The 17,724-nt window shown below is 41.1% G+C and overlaps 1 protein-coding gene across 2 annotated transcripts; it reads left to right on the top strand.

Annotated features, from left to right (window-relative positions):
* Positions 1–354: 354 nt before the first annotated feature.
* LOC133969560 (transmembrane protein 164) lies at positions 355–15,257 on the top strand. Of its 2 annotated transcripts, XM_062406128.1 has the most exons (7): positions 355–1,094; positions 1,175–1,548; positions 5,555–5,604; positions 7,176–7,242; positions 8,830–8,908; positions 12,277–12,377; positions 13,775–15,257. In XM_062406128.1, the coding sequence occupies exons 2-7, from the start codon at positions 1,186–1,188 to the stop codon at positions 13,979–13,981; spliced, it is 867 nt and encodes a 288-aa protein (XP_062262112.1). In that variant the 5' UTR covers positions 355–1,094; positions 1,175–1,185; the 3' UTR covers positions 13,982–15,257. The 2 variants fall into 2 exon arrangements, with proteins under 2 accessions (XP_062262112.1, XP_062262111.1); XM_062406127.1 differs by having other exon boundaries at positions 481–1,548.
* Positions 15,258–17,724: the final 2,467 nt, after the last annotated feature.

Below are 17,724 nucleotides of genomic sequence, written 5' to 3'. Positions count from 1 at the left end.
CAAGAGAGCTTGGTTCCAAGAATCCCATCTGTGAATCATTTTCATGTGGCGCATTGAACCGAGTGACTGACTTTACTTTATATATCTCACCCTGTGGAGAAGGAAACCTATTATCCCAACTATTAAGGTGTAGTGTTTAAATGACTCCAACGTGGGGTGAAATTAAAGTGATACACATGCGTCTCTGAAGACGCGGAAGCAATGGCTGTGTAGAACACATCCACAATGTCTATTTCTTCAATACAACGGGGCTTTACCGGTTTTCAGTGAACGTACCATTTTCAATCGTCACTTGTTGAGAGAAGAGTCCTCTGTGGCGTATTCAAGAGGTGGGGGAATTGCCCGGAGATTTGACTTGCAGGCCGTGTATAACTTGTGTTGGGTTAAATATTCCCGAAAGTTTTACCCAAATGTGCATTTTATTCGTAAAGACTTTAATAGAATATCACTTGCGTAATGTATTCGTGTTTGTAAACACAAACGTTTTATATTGTATATTTAGCAGCAATATCTAGTTTTTAATCGGAGCAAAACCGTAATTCATTCACATTCATGTGTTTACTTCTAGTAGTTATTGTTACCATTCCGGGTTTAAAAAGTTAAAATGGGTTTTGGGTAAATATTTAAAGAATAAACTGACTTTTCCAGAGCCTCGGGGCAGGTTTTTTCAAACAATCTTCCCCCTTAAAGTGTGCTGAGCCTGCCAGGCCAAACTCAGGGTAACAGTTACCATAACTTCAGTCCACGAAAGACTTGGTAAGCTAGGCTAGGCTAAGCTAGCTTCCTCTCCGGTGTCGGCACCGGCGCTAACCCCCCCGCAAGCCCCGTGTTAACCTGATACGAGTGAGGACACGCAGCCGCTGTGGAACCGTGCTTCACAACATGCCGGTGCTTGTGTGCGTGTCTAGAGAGGCTAGCCGGCAGCAGCTACGAGGGAGTCTTGACTACAGCTGCTGCTAGCTGAAGTTCCACTGCTCGTCTGTGGATGAGGTGCTGTTAGCTAGCTACACACACACAGACACACACACAGACTCACAGGTCGCGGCGGTGGATACATGTCTACCTCCGAGCCACGACACGAGATACGAAAGAAGGTAAATCTCGCAGTTCATGTTTCGCCAAGAAGTCAGTGTGACGTCGTTCATCCCATCTTGTTCGTATCTTTTCCAACAAGAGAAGAGGAATATGTCCAGGTATAACATTTACAGCCTGCTGGACTGGGTCTATGGCGGCGTGGACCCGAAGTTCGAGGGCAACGGGGGGCCCGAGTGCGCCGCCTTCCTCGCTCCCCAGCAGCGGGTCAGCGAGAGCCTGGTGATGGTCCTCATCTCCCTGCTGGAGATCGGCGTGGCGCTGAGGAAGATCAACCTGACCAGGGAGCTCCGGGCGGTGGGGAAGGAGTGCACCCGGGCGAAGGAGGACAGTCTTGGGAAGAACCTGTTGCTGGTCGCCCTCTGCATGACTTTTGGGGTGGAGGTCGGGTTCAAATTCGCCACCAAGACTGTGATCTATCTGCTGAACCCATGCCACGTCGTGACCATGGTCCAGGTGAGGATCCCACTGCAGGGCTTGTGTGTTTGAGTTGTTACCATGAGATTTATACATATTCCATGTACTCCAACTTTCCCAAACACACTGACGGAGTTGACTGATGTTCATGATCTACAATACGATGTCCCACATGATGTCGATCACTGTTTTAGTCAGTGTGATCTCGACCGGTGTTACCTGAAGGGCTCTCTCTTTCCTTGAGTTGCACAGCAACAGGTTTTCACATGAGCCCCAAACAAAAGAACACTGCATTCAAAAAGTTTGCAAAGGTTTTTTTTTAATGTCCTCATCACCTACTCAGACAAGGGTCCACATTAAAACCTGGCTTTAATAACAGTGTGATGATTTTAATTTTTTTTTATGACTGGAAGAGGAAGTGTTAAAGCCACAGAGGAGCAGTTGAGTTTACAACTGCACAGAACGTAATGATTCACCTGTAGAAAATGCAAATGGGTGTTAAAAGTTTTGTTGTTGTGACTTTAGTTTGGTCTCGCCCCAGGCGGCACCATATTTCTCATTGTCCCATGTGCATTGCTGCTGTAAGAAGGTAACATGCCTGTGGGTTTGAAACCCTCTCTTTGTCTCGTCCTTCACGGTGCATGGTTGAACATGTCACGGTTACATGTCACTGCCGACTGCGCTTTAATAAGTCGTATTGTACTCATGAAATATGGGGAACACGTAATATTGGTGTTATTATTTCATTCTACGCCGACGTGGTGTGATAACCAGCGGACATTCCTGAATTACTGGCTGTGATGAAGTATTTGACTGATGGCAGAAAAATGTCCCCAATATATGTTTACCAAGGTTTAGATAATCCGCCGCAGGTAATTCCTTGTGAATGTGATCAGATCAGTATGAGTTGTGGTACAGTATTTCTCTCTCTTTCTCCATCTCTCTTCTGAAAGTGGTTATCAGGACGGTGTTGTTTCCATCGACAGGGTGGCACAGCAGGGATTCTTTCCAGGTCTTTACTCATCACAGGGAACCAGGCCAGGCACTTGCTGGAGCTTGTCTGTGTGAGATGTCACATAAAGAGGTGGAGCAGAAAGTGTGTAATCCATTCTAGATCTGTTGAAAGTGATGTGCACTGTGTACGCTTGGTGGCGCACCTCAAGGATCCCTTCCACGGGTGGACCGGATTAAGGATTAATACACGTTTTGAATAGTTGACAGCTCAATAGAGGTGTTGTTGAGGAGGATGTGTCCGTTTGTTTGTTTTAAATCAGTTTCTTTTTCGACTCATTGTAAGTTCGGACTCCACTCACCAAGTCATCCTCAGAGCTGGTGGATCTGCAGTAGGAGGGTGTGGCACATTTTTGATCTGTTTCACATGTGAGGAAAACAAACACGGATTAAGGATTTCTCTTTCTTTCTTGTTTTTTAAGTAGACAAAAGGACAATGCACACATGTAATTACATACGCCTGGGAATCAAATAGGCAAAATAACCACACTCAAATATACACACCTACAGATACCCATGCACACCCACACTTACTGGTATATAAATCCACCAATACATTCTATACGGAAATACTCATGTGTAAAGCTTATAATGGGCAACCCCCTTTCCCTCTGGAAAGCCCAATATACTATGTGATTTAATGAGAGCCTGGGTCATAATAATAATCATATTATGTTTTTATAAGTGGGACATGTTTATTGGTTGAATAAAGTATGCATGTTGGCCCCTGTAAAGAGTTATCCATGGTGCTTGTTGAGACGTGCAGAATTAGGTGATGCTGTAGCTGAAGTTACTACAGTCCTTGAATAATCTGCAATCGACTTCACAAGTGAGCTGCTAAAAGGATTAAAGGCACTTGACTGTTTTGCTATGCTGCTGCAGGTTATAGTCTATATTATAATTCTATTTGGGATTGAAGGTCAATCAGTGCTATTGCTAAATCGTTCTAGACCACTGATGTTTACTCCTCAGATTAAAACTGTCCCATACTGCACATAAACACCAATCTAATTTGGGGAAACCTTATTTTTTGGCTGAAAAGTGAAATAAAATGCTCTTTACACTGAAAACCCAAACGGTTTGTTAAAGCTGTACCATGAAAATTAGATGGCATACGACGATGCTACACTACCATTAAACTCTGCTCTGGATATAATCATAAGCATGATTTGTGGTGTTAACTTGAATAGGTCATTACTGTAGAAATGCTATCCAACATTGTGGCTATTCAGGGACGATGGGTCATAGTGTCCTCATACAAGCATCTCATCCATCAACTGAGCTGGAAGTTTCCTTTTTAATACATGATGGTGGATAAGCTGCTATCAGACACACGCTCACCCTGTCAAGTGAACTTTCTGACTCTTAGAGCCCAGCAGGAGTCTATCCTGATTGGTCACACTTATCATTTAAACCTCTCATAGATAGATTTGGTTGGTGGATGTGGATAACTACTGTGACAGGCTGCAGAAATCCTCCTCAGGCATTTCTTCAGCAGGTTGGAATGGAGTAAACAGGAGTTTGAAACACTATAACACAGCAGCGGCAAACTTTTAAGTCTTTGTGCTTTGTTTTTTGCCTCCAAATGGAAGCACCACGCTGTCAAAAAGCTGCGTGCAAATATCCTGTATCTGTGCACCAGACTTCATTATCATTACATGTAGCTGCATTTATCAGCTGCAGCACTAACACTCAGCAGAACAGATTGTTCTGCCGAGTACTTTTCAACAGTTTCCCTTCACATCTTTAGGAATTAATATGCAGCTACAGCTGTCCTTTTACCCTTATATTGCTCTTTAGCTGATGAAAAATATTTTTTGTTCAATTTAGTTATGTCTGTAGTACACAAGCACAAAATGTGAGGAAAGGTTAAGCTCCAAAAAAATGATCAGTTACTATAAATATCACTGTTGTGTGGTAAACAGTTTGGTGTTCCAGTATTTCTCTGGACAAGGTTAGATTAGTGTTGCCTGGACTCACTTCTTTTCCCGCAGCCCTGAGTCGTCACCTGTATGTTTATTAAATACTAAATATTTTGATGCTACACTACTCCTGCTCATGTTTCAGTTTCACGTCTTCCCTGCAGTTCCGTGTCAGGGGACAGGAAAGATGTAGGCACTCTGCTTCGTCCTGCTGTACCTCCAGTACAAATTTATATTTCAGTAGTAAAATTAATAGAGAGAAACCACCATTAGAGTTAACAGTGTCTTTTATGCGGCGACAATAGAGTCAAGGCTGGTTTGACTCATGACTGTCATCGAGCATTGAGAGTCTGGCCTGGAAAAGATTTAGAAGCCAAAATCAGTGGGTCTTGTTTCCGATATGTTGTATTTGGTTTAATGTTTTAAACCCATTTCATTTTGTTTTAGCGCATAATAAAATGGAGGTCACATTCTGTTCAAGCACATGGCATATTTAGCAGTGATCGGAGTACAAGCAGGAAATGCCATCCCACAACATTTTACCACGCACTGTAATGTCGATAAAATGACGATTGGTTTGGTAGTGAATAAAATGAGTCCCATACAAAACACATTGATTAGAACAAGATGGTTCAAAAATGGTCTTGGTGTGAATAATAATCCAAACATTTCTAATCATTCTACTACCTTTACAAAGAGATGAATCCCTCTAGCTCACACTCGTGTGTGAATCTGACATGTGCAAGGAGTTTGCAGTAAAACTGAAACTGACAAACAGGATCTCTTCTTCCTGGTGGGGATCTACTAAAAGAGTCTTGAAATAACTAAACGCACAAAGACGTTTTCAGTTTGTAATTAAATTATTTTTCAATACTCCTGAGTCTCAACTCTGCATTTTGTTTTTCTTGTTTTGAGGCACATAGAACTTGACATTTGCCAGAGGGATGCTCTGCTCAGGGCTGCTGTTCCTATATTATTAATAATTGTTCAAGTCATTCGTACATTTTCATTACTTAAAGCAATGAGCACCGGAAGCTCTTGGAGCATTCAAGCTGTTCAACAATTTACTGTAATAATGCAGTTTCTAATTTTTCTCTGTGCTTTCCTCACAGATCTTCCTGCTGGCCTGCCCGCCGGGTAAAACAGCAATGGTTGTATTTAGGTGAGTACATTTACACCATGGCTCATGTTTGGCTTTGGTGTTTGTTATATGCCACCATGTATTTTGGCAATACACATCTATAGTCATGACTCACAGCTTCTCTCATCTTTGGGTCATCCGCCCTCATTTCAACCTGCAGGAGTAGGTAGTCGTCACGGCTGTAAATTTTGAATGCAAAATAAAATGATTGGGCAGACACACCACAATTGAAGATTGATTTTAATTTCATATAAAAACAATTGCTTCATTGATTGCAATTACCTGTGCACTTCTAAAGAGTAAATTGGGTTTTCACTGTTTCTTTGTAATGGATTCACTGAGCTTTATGGTCTCCTCTCCTGAACGACTACTCGGGTCTGGGCAGTTAATTATTCAGGAGAAATGACTGTGTTCTTGCCAGAGGGAAGACGGTGTGGAATTTACACAGGAAAAAACCAGCAGGGTCACTTTCTGTTGCCGTAGCCCTTGGGAGTATGAAGTTGTGTCTCACCTGAAATGGCCATAAAGTATCCTGCTAAAAAATAAAACACGAGTCTGAGGAGTTTTATGAAACACACAACATTAAAGGCTTGGTCACAGGAGTCTCAAGCCCAGCCAGCCAAATTTCCTGGTGAAGTTGCTGGTGAGACACAGGGGCTGGGATGAAACAATTATTCTTTGATAAAAATAAACACTAATCTCAGCAGTCTAGATCCAGGCTTGAACCGAACTAAAAGTGTATTATTGATAACAATGAATGGTATCATACGTTGATACAAGTGGAGCTCTGGAAAAGTCAATATGATGGTATAATTATTTGTTTATACTGATTAATATTTGATGGTTAATGCCAGTTTCTTCCCACAGCACAACAGACTCAGTGATTCATGTCCCGGCCCATGTATTGATCGGGACAGAGAGAACTTCCTCATACCAAAAAGTGTTAATAAGAACTTCATTTTTTAAACATGGGCATTGAGCAGGGGAGAAATAGTCAGCCAAGAGTGCTACTGATCAATACACGTATAGTGAATGTGAATTTGAATGAAGCGGCGCTGTTTCTCCAGACGGGTTCAGGAGGCCCTTGAGAGTGACTGCTGAGTTTATTTAATCTGACACTCCGACAACGCTGCTGTTTTCCCAGTGACCTTAGCTGTCACAACAGTTGTTTTGGCTCATTTGACAAAAAGAGCAGTCAGAGGAGTTAAGCTGAAGGACTGGACTTTGACACATAAACTCCTGGGTTTTTATTGACGGTGCCTCTCAGAATGATCCTTGGTTAAAAGGGGCATTCATCCTCAAGTCGGACGGTCGGAAGTTAACTAAACAAACACCACACACCCTATGTGTGTGACTGCACTTGTACTTGTATCTTAGTGAGGACCATTTTGAGCATAGCATTTACGTAGTGAGGGCATTTTAGGAAAGTATGGATATTTGGGCCGTTTTCAAAAGTCACTATACTACTAGTATGTGTCTAATACAATGATGCATGCAATGTAGACATGGTGGTTGAACGTTTCTTGGTGGTCTCAGACCGAGGTGGCGTTGGTCAACATCCTTGGTTAATGTTTTCCTCTGTGTGTTTTCAGGCTGCAGGTCCACATGTTGAATGGTGCGCTACTGGCTTTAATGTTCCCTGTCGTCAACACCAGACTAGTAAGTAACCAGCACTGGAACTCTCATTCCCACATTTCCCTATGCAAGCCTTTGTTCTGTTTCTAAAGTTGTAAAGGACGGTTTCTTCTTCATTATCCATAGTTCCCACTTTTCCAACAGCTCAACAAGAGAGCAAGTTCTACCCCCTTAGCTCTGATACGTTTTGGAGACAAACTTGTGACATTTATCTTCTTCTTGTCAAAAAAGGTGACATTTATATGAATGTGATGTTTAAATAAGTCTTGTCTCTACAAGAGCACGAATCTAAAGAACAAATTCTGACAAAATGTCAAATCCTGTTAGCTTAAAGTATGAGTTTGGTAAATGTTGGAAATGTTTTAGTGGAGTTTGGACAGATTGAATTTAATCAAATGTATATACATACACCGAAGTAAAGGTAAAGTTTTCTGCCTCAACTCTGTCATTATCTCCAACATATGAAGTATGCCTTCAAATAACGTTTTTTAACATCCATGAACATCATGTCATATGTCTGCTTGCACTTTATCAGTTTTGTGTATGGTAAACACAACTGTGAGGACTGAACGCTATCTGATGTAATGTTAACTGAAAGGCAGCATCCATCAGATTCACATGAACTTTTAGTGTCAGACCATTAAGTGTAATCCCTAATGGTTCACATTTACAGAGAATAATTTAATAATTTTCATTCATTAAAAATACTGATCTCTGACCTGACTGTGCAGACACATGTTAAATTATATATATTTTTATAACGCCATTAATGTGTCTGCAGTCGTGCAGGTTCTTTTTTTCTTTCATTCAGTCATTTCATTTTTCTTTTATTAATAAGGTCACCGTGGCTACACCAGCTAATTTGTCACTAATATAAAAAATGTAATCTGTATTTTTCTATATATTCCTTAATTTTCTTGTTAGATTTAAAAGAGGTCGTGTGTTCTGCTCATCCTAAGACACATAGTGCTCTCTGTGATCAGGTAGTCAAACCCTCTCACGACATCTTTGCTCGAGCAGTAGAATAGGAGGAGTCAAATCAAGCCCCACTTCCTCTCTGCTTGTAAATTCTGGTCTGAAGTCACACAGGCCGAGTGCAGGAGGTGTGTCTACAGGTTTAGGACTACGGTGAGGAATGTAAACGTGTTGCTGGATGGTTTGATGAGAACAAAAGTTATGTGAATCAGATTCTATGACCTTAACAATCACCGGATCTCATCCTAATTGAACACTGCAGGAGATTTAGGATTGGCGAATTAGTTTTCTCCCCCATCATCATCAAGAAACCCAAATGAGGGAACATTTTTCAGAAGAATTGTGTAGCTGGAGCGCAGGAAATCTAAGCACAGGCAGAGTAAATTTGTGCTCAAGGGTTTTGAGAGAGATCATAAAAAAATCTGAATGTGAAATCGGGGGGGGGGGGCTGCTATGTGCTGTATCTCGAGAGTTGTTATTATAGGCATGCAGGTCCTTGAACCTCCCACCAACTCTTAGGGGGCCTCCTGAGTCACTGTGGGAAGGTCTTCAGGAAACACAAGCAAATCCAGGTATAAATGAACACGTGTAAAAAAAAAATCTTCATAGAAATGAAATGTTAAATTCTCTCCACAGCTTCCATTAGAGAAGGAGATCTACTACATCCAGCACTCCATGCTGTACCTGGTGCCTATATATCTGTTCAGGAAAGGAGGTAGGATTACATTCGTTTTGTCTGCTACCCCTGTTCCATCTCCATTTCATTGACACACATGAAGAAATACCTTTTCACATGCCAAACAAGCAAGCTTATATTCCCATGACACCTTTCTCTGTGCACGGTTCCCTTTTGTTGGTCTTTCTGTGTGCGTTCTGTTGTGTTGGCTCTTGCGGCTTTTTAATCTTCAAAGCTCTGTTTATTCTAAGCTAACATGTGTTGCTGCTCTGTCTTCATGGGTGTCATGCTACTGACGAGCAAATAAAAAGCCTTGGGTTGCTCATCTGTGTCTTCCAAAGTTAGTTATTAATTTAAATGTGAAGGAGAGATATTATTCCGCCATTCCGCCTGTTGTTATAAACTACAGGAGGCAGAGGTCATTATACTTGTAGTTTAAAGATTTAGAGCTTTTGGTAACTAAAAGTGGGACTGATGTCACTGTGGAATTTGTCTATGTATGTATGAGTTGTGTATTATGATATAATTTAATTATACAGTAAACCTGTTCACCATGAAGTGACTACAGACACACTCATTCAACATAAACTCCCTTCTCTCCTAGCAGTGCCCAAGGTCAGGTTATAGATAAAGGGCAAACTAGCAGTACATTGTAATATCTACGCTCAAAGACTTTCAAATCTAATTCAGGTGCCCAGATAGAGAGGAACCAAATCCATATCTTATGCGTATAACATCAGTGGCTAGATGTAAAGGTTAGGTATGCATGCTTTCGTGGTTGCGCGGTTGGGATGGTTGACACAAGGTGAGGGAGATAAATTGAGATGCTGTGGGAGACCTCTTCAGACTTGGGGGTGACGATTGCTCATGTTACTCTGTTAGTGTTTGTATATTGTTTCACCTCCTGGTCTCCTTGATGCATCAAGTCTACATTAAACCCTTCAGCATAAGACATCAGCTGCTGCCTGAGTTCTCCTTTCATCAGCTTCCAGAAAACTTCCATTAAAAAAAAAAAAGACCTGCTCTTTTTAAAATGTCATTAGATTTAGATTATTATTAAGTATTGTTAAATAGAGAAAAGAGGTATTAACAAAAATATCTTCATTATACAATTTATGAAAAAAAATGATGTCCTCAATAATTAATTGTAGGCCCTTTTTGTGACATCAGCTTTTCTAAATAATAAACAGTGGTGCAGAAAACGGCTTTTATCCTGCATTCTGCATTTGGATATGAAGTGAACTAAATCCGACTGCTTTATCGTGTCTTGAAGGGCATAAAATTGAAATTTCTCCAGGCTCCACAAATGGTAGCAGATGCATGTTGGCTGTTTGTCTCTGAGAAGCAGCTGTCCAGGTGCCCTCAGAGTCACTAAGCGGCAAAGGCAGGAGGACAGATGTTGCGTTGGGCAGCACCCAGCTTTAAACGTGTTGTAAATGTGGACCAGGACAGAGGTGAAATGATTCAAGGTTCCTACACAGCCCACAACAACAAGGACGGGACAGCTTTGAATAACATGTCACATTTTACAGGGTTTATTGTTGATTTAAGTGGATAAGAATAGAAGTCGGGTCAATGACAGAGAGAATTATCTAGGGTGTTGCATGTTAACCAGAATTCTTCATTAGTGTCACAACACTGGACGCAAACAAAAGATAATATTTAATGCTCTGAGTACACTGACCAGTAAGTACACATTTTATATTTCCTCACGCTGCTGTAACCAATGTCAGCAGTGAGGAAACAGGAAAGCCAGTTTGACACCACATCCTGTTACTGGTTCACAGTGTTTCTTTCTTTTGATTCGACTTGTATGAGAAGGATGTGAATGGAAACAGTATTTTGTTCTTTGGTGTTGTAACAGAACACACATCCTGTGTGTTGGCTCTCTTTCAACCGACAAAGAGGAATTCGAGAAAAAAGTCTGTTCAACCCCGGGATGAGGTGGAAACTCTGGGTTTTGTGTTACTGCAGTTACTTTGAAGCTGAACGGCTCGAGTTGCTGCCAGGTTTTATTCAACCACCCAGGTGCCTACTGTTACCTCCTGTCAAATGGGGATGTTTTAATTTCCTCTTTCCAACATTTTCACAATGCAAATGTCAAAACAAGGATTTGCATTTACCGGTTCGGCACACATTTGTTACCCAGATCCTAGGCTGACTAACAGTGCGTCTTTTATTGCGAGCTGTCATTATCAGTGCGAAGTAACTGAGACAACAATGACCTAATGGCACACATCGTGGCTCCATCCCGAAACGGATCTGTCCTTAGAACACAGTGACTGTCCGGTTGTCTGTCATTTCCCTCGCACCCTGCGATGGTCACTGTAAAGTTCAACACAACTGGACGAAATGTTGTTTAAAAGTATGTTTTTGAATATAAACTACATATAGTCTTGTGACAACATTTCACTTATAATGATTACATTTAGTGCATGTGAAAAAACAGCAGTTAAAGGCTGCTGACAGGATGTTAAATAGATTTCTAAAAATGTCCACTCACTTTTCACTGCTAATCACCAAACTCAAAACGGAGCAAGACTCTCTATAAACACACTGTCCCGTCTGTCTGATTCATATTTTCATGTTCTGCTGCCAGCAGCAAATTGTAGTATTAGGGCCAGTTGAAGAAACGTAATTTTAGGCTGCATGTCATTTTATAGGTAACGTACCTGAAGATCAGCCTGTTACCTGTGTTGTCACGAGGAATGTGAAGCATCTTGTTAAGTTATATACTTAAGTTTAAGTATCCCAAAAGGAGTTACTTCATCTCTCTGCACATCAGCACCACATTATCAGAAGTATCTGGTCTTTCAAAAGACTGCGTAAGAAACGTGGTCTAATCCAGAAACGGAACCAAACAGATTTGGGGGAAGTTGTGCCTGTTTGGTAATGGTGCCTTTCAGTCTGTTTCTGTTATGACTATTTTCCTCATTAGATTACAACATTATTCTCGGAGCTGAAAAAAGGCCTAATACTCCATTATAATGTTGTCTGGTCTCAGATGAAGAAATACATTAAAATGTTGAATCCAAAAAGCAGCAGGTGTTCTGGCCTGTGCTAAATGAAGTTTATAGATTTGTCCCTCCAGCTCTTTCACTGCTGTTGCACATTAATCTGTCTGGCTCTGCTGGATTAAAATGGAGGCTGTGCTCTTTATTTACCCACTGCCACAGTGAATGGCCGAATCACCTCCATTTTTTTTATTCACCACACACGCACACCCTTACTCTTCTCAGCTTGGAAAGACTCAGAGTCTGTAAAACCTAGGTCTGAGCAACTGATCTGAAAAGTTTCCCATCTTAGGGTTCGTTGACTCAAGAGTTCAGGCTCAGATGTTTCTGGAATGTGCTCTCTGGAATCTCCCCAGATGTTTTACAAACAGATGTGTGTGTTTCTTTCTGCAGGTGTATACAAGCCTGAGCCTCTCGGGGACATGTGGTGGGCAGTCCTCGCCACGGGTCTCCTGTTCCTCTACCACTTCCTCTTCTTGCAGGTTCTTGGCCTGGTAAGATGGAGCCCTCTGCTGGCTATTACTTGACATTTCATTATGCAAAATATTCTCCCTCATATAGTGTCAGTGGTTTCATTTCCATGGGGAGTAAAGTTATTTGAACATAGAGGTGTGATCAACAGAATTATCCAATACTATACTGATCCAAAGAAAGGAAAATGTGTTGGAGAAATGTATTTATCTGTTATATATTGGTGTAATAATTATATGAATTCATTCATTAAAAGTAATGAATGAATGTTTAAAAATAAAGATTTGTAATAATGACAGAAAATATGACGGCTTATTGCACAAACCCATCTCACAACAGTGAATTAGAACATGTATGCTAATCTGCACAGTCCAGAAATAAGTAAAGCAAAGATACATTCATTCTTGCACATGTATATGTACACATGTATATATACCTCCATGCAAACATGCTGCATAAATGCATTCATAGCCGGATTGATACTAGATTTTTTTAGGCAAATGCTGATATCAATATTTTTGATATTTATCTATAGGCTGACCTTAATACAATATGCTAATAAGATCAATAATTCAAGATCAGCCTTGGTCACTGTCCACAAAACAGTTTACACACATTCACTCCAGAACTGTTTTGGCCCTCTCCTCTGTTCCTGGCAGTGACGCACATTTCCAATGTCCGAGATAGTTGATCAAATACATCCAGGTTTTCTATTAGTCCTCTCTTGCTTGTTGAAACAACAACGTGTTTTCCTTAAAGTGTGCTTTCAGATTAAAGTCCATGTATTGTCACTTGAGTAAAACGACTCGTTCACAATCAGCTTTGCAGTTTTGTTGTAGTATAATAAAGATAGCTTGGCTAACCAGGTCAGCTCGACTTCACACATAATGTTAAACTGACCTGTACCCATGGTGATGGGACGGGACTCGACTCGGGCTCGACTGATTGTAGAAAACATGAAACTGAACTGGTATCAGTCTCAGGTCAGGCCTCTGGTCCTGGAGTGCAAATGGAAGCATGAAGACCTTTACACTGAATCAGATTAATAAAGTTTTTAAGCGTCACAAAGTCAGTTGAGTGTAATGTTCTAATGTGAAGTAGTTTCTCCACAGATTTTAAACAATTATAAAATCTTTATGTATAAAAGTCTACATTAAACAGACACTAATGCCAACTTGTGACTGCAAAGTAATGGCTGCACTCACACATTGAATAATATAGCTTTTACTGACTGAACTCATTAAGTTGATAGTTTTGCAAAGCAGAAATTAATAACACGTATGCAGTGAATTCAACCATGACATTTAGCAAAAACTCATTATCCAAGTGAGTAGCACTTATTACTCTCACTAGAATTAGCATCATATTATATTAAGACGCATGTTTACTCAATCCGTCTGTCTGTCTGTGACCCCTGCAGGCGACTGAGGTCAACCTGAACAACATGCTGTGCCCGGCCGTGTCCGACCCCTTTTACGGGCCTTGGTACCGGGTTTGGGCGGCGGGCCACCAGACTCTGCTGACCCTCGTTCACGGGAAGGTCCTCACACTCCTTTCGCAGCACACCGGCTCCGTCTGCAGATACCTGCTGGACGCAGTCCGACTGCGCAGCAAGAAAGTCGACTGAATGTTCGCAAAGATGCACACAGACCTAGCCTTTCACTCGAAATGCCTGCTCATCCAGATTTCTGTCTTTTTTTAAAGCAACATTTTAATGCATCTTTTTTAGATTTAACCATCTGTTTTACTGAAACACGTGAGCATTTCAGGGCCAGTGAATCAATATGTCATTCTTTTAGTGTTGTCGTTGGCTTGCATACATACATACTTTCATGGAGAGATATGATAGGACTTCTAAGGCTGGCAGTTAGAGGTGTTGAGTTTGCCAGAGCTAACCTTGCTTGAAAAAAACGTTTCCAGAGATATGTAAGTGAATTTGTGGATGATTTCCTAAGCTGCCTTTTTCTAACCGCTGTGAGGACAGAGAAATGGGGGTCACCGAAAATGTCACTACTGATCTGCAGCTGTTACACTTTCATTCCTTTACCTCTTTACGCTAGATCTATGTTATGTTAGTAAAGCTGCCATTTTATTTGTCTCATGATTGTAAATGTGAGCCGTCGTAAACGTTATTGCTCGTTCGGTTGGAGTTTGTTTTTTTCGACACGTATCATCACTTCTCTGTGTTGTCACGACTGAAAAAAAAGACCAAACTTATTTATGGCGTACCCCTGTTCTCACTTCATCACACACACAGACAGGCAGTGAACGCATCGCTGTTCAATGGCCTCCTCTGTGTTTCTGTTTCCACCCCGCTCTGATCATTCCAGCTGTAGTAATCTGGGGACATGGGGATGTATTACATGCTGAGACTCCTAGTGATGAACGAGGATTTGTGGATCTACACAGGGATGTTATTACCTCCCACCGAGGAGGTCATGTTGTTTTTTGTCTTTTATTTCCCGGTGATGTCGGACCACGTTCAGTGAGGTATAGATCTCAGCGAGTTGAATGAATGGGAGGAGAACTCAAAACCTTTCTGGGCTGGATTCATGCATAATGACACTTGAATACAATTTGTTGCTTAATCTTCCAAAGCATCCTGAATTCACTTCACCATCATATTCGCAACAAATCACGACCTCAGTTTTTTAACAAATTGCATCAAATGATCTTTATGAGATCACTTTGAGTCATATATTGACTATCCATGTGAGAGGAAGTTTTGGCTGATGATGATTGAAAAATGTCAGTCTGGGTATAACATTTCAATTATGAGGGATGTGTTTATTACTGTAGCATATTATTGTACTTCACTGTAAAGAAGGGATAAGACAAAGTTTTGTATTTTTATCGGTTCAAGTGTATGTTCTGTATTGAGAATAAAAGTGATGTCGACTACTTCTCGTGGAAATGTAGCATCTTTTCGAACCATGTTCAAGGTGGATTTTGTAATGTTGGATAACTGCAGTTTAAAGACTTAAACCTCCTAACTTTTGAAGTCTTATTTTGTTTCCACTGGCACAGTGAACAAAGCTTTCAAGATGGATTCAAGATTCCCAGTACAAAGTATAATAACACTGCACGCAGTTCACAAATATACATATTAATGCTGTTGTTTTCTTTGTAGAAATAAAAGCTATAAATACAATTTAAAAAAACTGATATTATGTAGAATGTAGCACAACTGAAATTACACGTATTGAATGAGTGGATAAATAAGATGTAAACAGACATGGCATTATTGCAAATATTGGAAGAAAATGGCATGTACTGATAACCGATATATAGAACAGTCATGTTAGTGACTTAAAATGGAAGCAACTGAACAGCTTGATGGTTTTGGTATTCGCACATCCCTTTCTTTCAGAGTTTTTACATCCACTAGCACCTGTAAAGATTATGTATCGTTCTTTGATCTACACAGAAGCATAAAAACAATTTGGTGGTCTGGGCTGGGTTTAGTGACCTTTTGTAGGTTTTTTTTTTGATTTTGCTTTTTGGTATAGATTAAACAAATTTGATGTATCCATCAACGTGTCTACCAAAAAGCTTCACATGTGCTAGCAGAGGACTAGGCTGGAACGTTTTGTTAGGCAGAGCCAGGCTAGCTGGTACCAGCCTTCATCATACACTATAAAGAAAGATGGATAATGCGTCTCCCCTTTTTTCCACTATCCAGAAAATAGGGCAAAACACCCTGGATTTAACCCTGCCATCCTTCGCCGATGACATTATTTGGAGACAGATTCTCGCTGTACATCAGAGGATGGAGCCTCCAAGAAAATCTTGAGTCAATCATGTTTCAGCTGTTATTATAGTATCAAATAACTACTTCAAACAAAACTTACCAGATAAATTTACATTTGGACCTACATATGTTTGATCAGAACTACCTAAAATGACTCAAACCATCTTTGAGAGAATGTTCTTAAATCTGTATTCTGACTTTTTAGTTTGCTCTATGCTGAGGGGAAGGGGGGGGTTCTATGACCTATACTGCAGAGAGCCAGCAGGGGGTGATCAAGCACTTTGGCTTCATATTTCTGACTCAGCCATGTCATTCATCTTTATGTACAGGCTATGGCCTTTACACTTAGCTAGCCAGCTGCTGGCTCCTGCTTCGCAGAGCAAGCAGGGTTGTGTCATCTAACTTCCAATAAGAGTGAGAAAGCAAATATGTGTGTTTGCCAAACTGTCATGCTACTCCTCAAATAGCTGCCCACCTCACCACAACACAAAAATGACACAGATGCCAAGTTGACTCATACAGACAGGTGTTTTTGCACAGTAGGTTAGGCATTGTTGTTTTATCTAAGGCCAGACGGGGTCTACAAGCTCGAAAGAGGAGCACATTGAATGAAGTGTGCGCTTGAGTGTTTTCACAGGCCTATAGCACCGCATCTCTTCAGACTGTCAGGAGAGGAGGTCGACCCAGAACACTGCAGCGGCTGCAAAGAGGCCTCAGGGTGAAGGTGGATTAAGAATAGAACAATGTTTAAATATGCTGCTCTTCATTTCAAGTGTCTGTGCAGACTCAGACGCTTACAGAAGAGGGATCACAGGGAATCCTCGTCTCTTTTATGAGATCCGGCTCCATTTTTGCCTCCGCCCAGGAAGGTTATGTTTTCACCCCTACCAGTTTGTTTACGCAAAAACTGCACAAATATCCATGAAACTTGGTGGAACGATGCACTTCAGGGACAAGCCCATTCTACTTTTTATCTGGGTCTGGTTCTAGGTTCTTTAGTGTTGAGAAATAGGGCGTCTTTTGGACATTTCCTCTGATTTCCTAGAGAATAATACTGACAGGTATGAGTGAAGGTATTTTGGTCCAACTGGATTGAATTTAAGGAGACTGTCAGGCTTTGGCGCAGGTTATGTGCTCTCATAGTTATTTCAATGTAAGGCAAGAGGCAATAGGAAAACATTCATTCACTTGGGGGGAAATTAAGTTTCCTTTTGTCCAGTACAACCAACCTCCAGACTCTTGGTCAGCACAGAAATAATCAGTGCTCAGGGAAATGGAGGGTAGTGACAGCAAGGTGATGGAGCTGACACATTTTGTAAAACAACTGACACCAAATACAAAATAGACCCCTGGTGAAATAAAGTGAATTGAGATTGAAAATGGACCTGGTGCAATCACTGTCTTTACAACACCAGCTCACTCCATGCATCCACTGGTCGGTATCACTTATTCAGACAGCTGGAGGCCCCAGAGCCAGGAGGTAAAAAAAAGTGCTGGTTTGCATTTGATCTCAGGCCAGTGCTGGGTTCACGTGTGGCTGCACCAAGGCGCTTCTGAACCACTCAGCTATCTGTGAGCACTTAGCCCCGAATATCATGTAACAAGCAGCGAGGTATTTT

This window comes from Platichthys flesus, chromosome 15 (assembly GCF_949316205.1).
Source record: "Platichthys flesus chromosome 15, fPlaFle2.1, whole genome shotgun sequence".
NCBI classification, from domain to species: domain Eukaryota; kingdom Metazoa; phylum Chordata; class Actinopteri; order Pleuronectiformes; family Pleuronectidae; genus Platichthys; species Platichthys flesus.
This window is presented reverse-complemented; position numbering and strand designations above follow the sequence as displayed.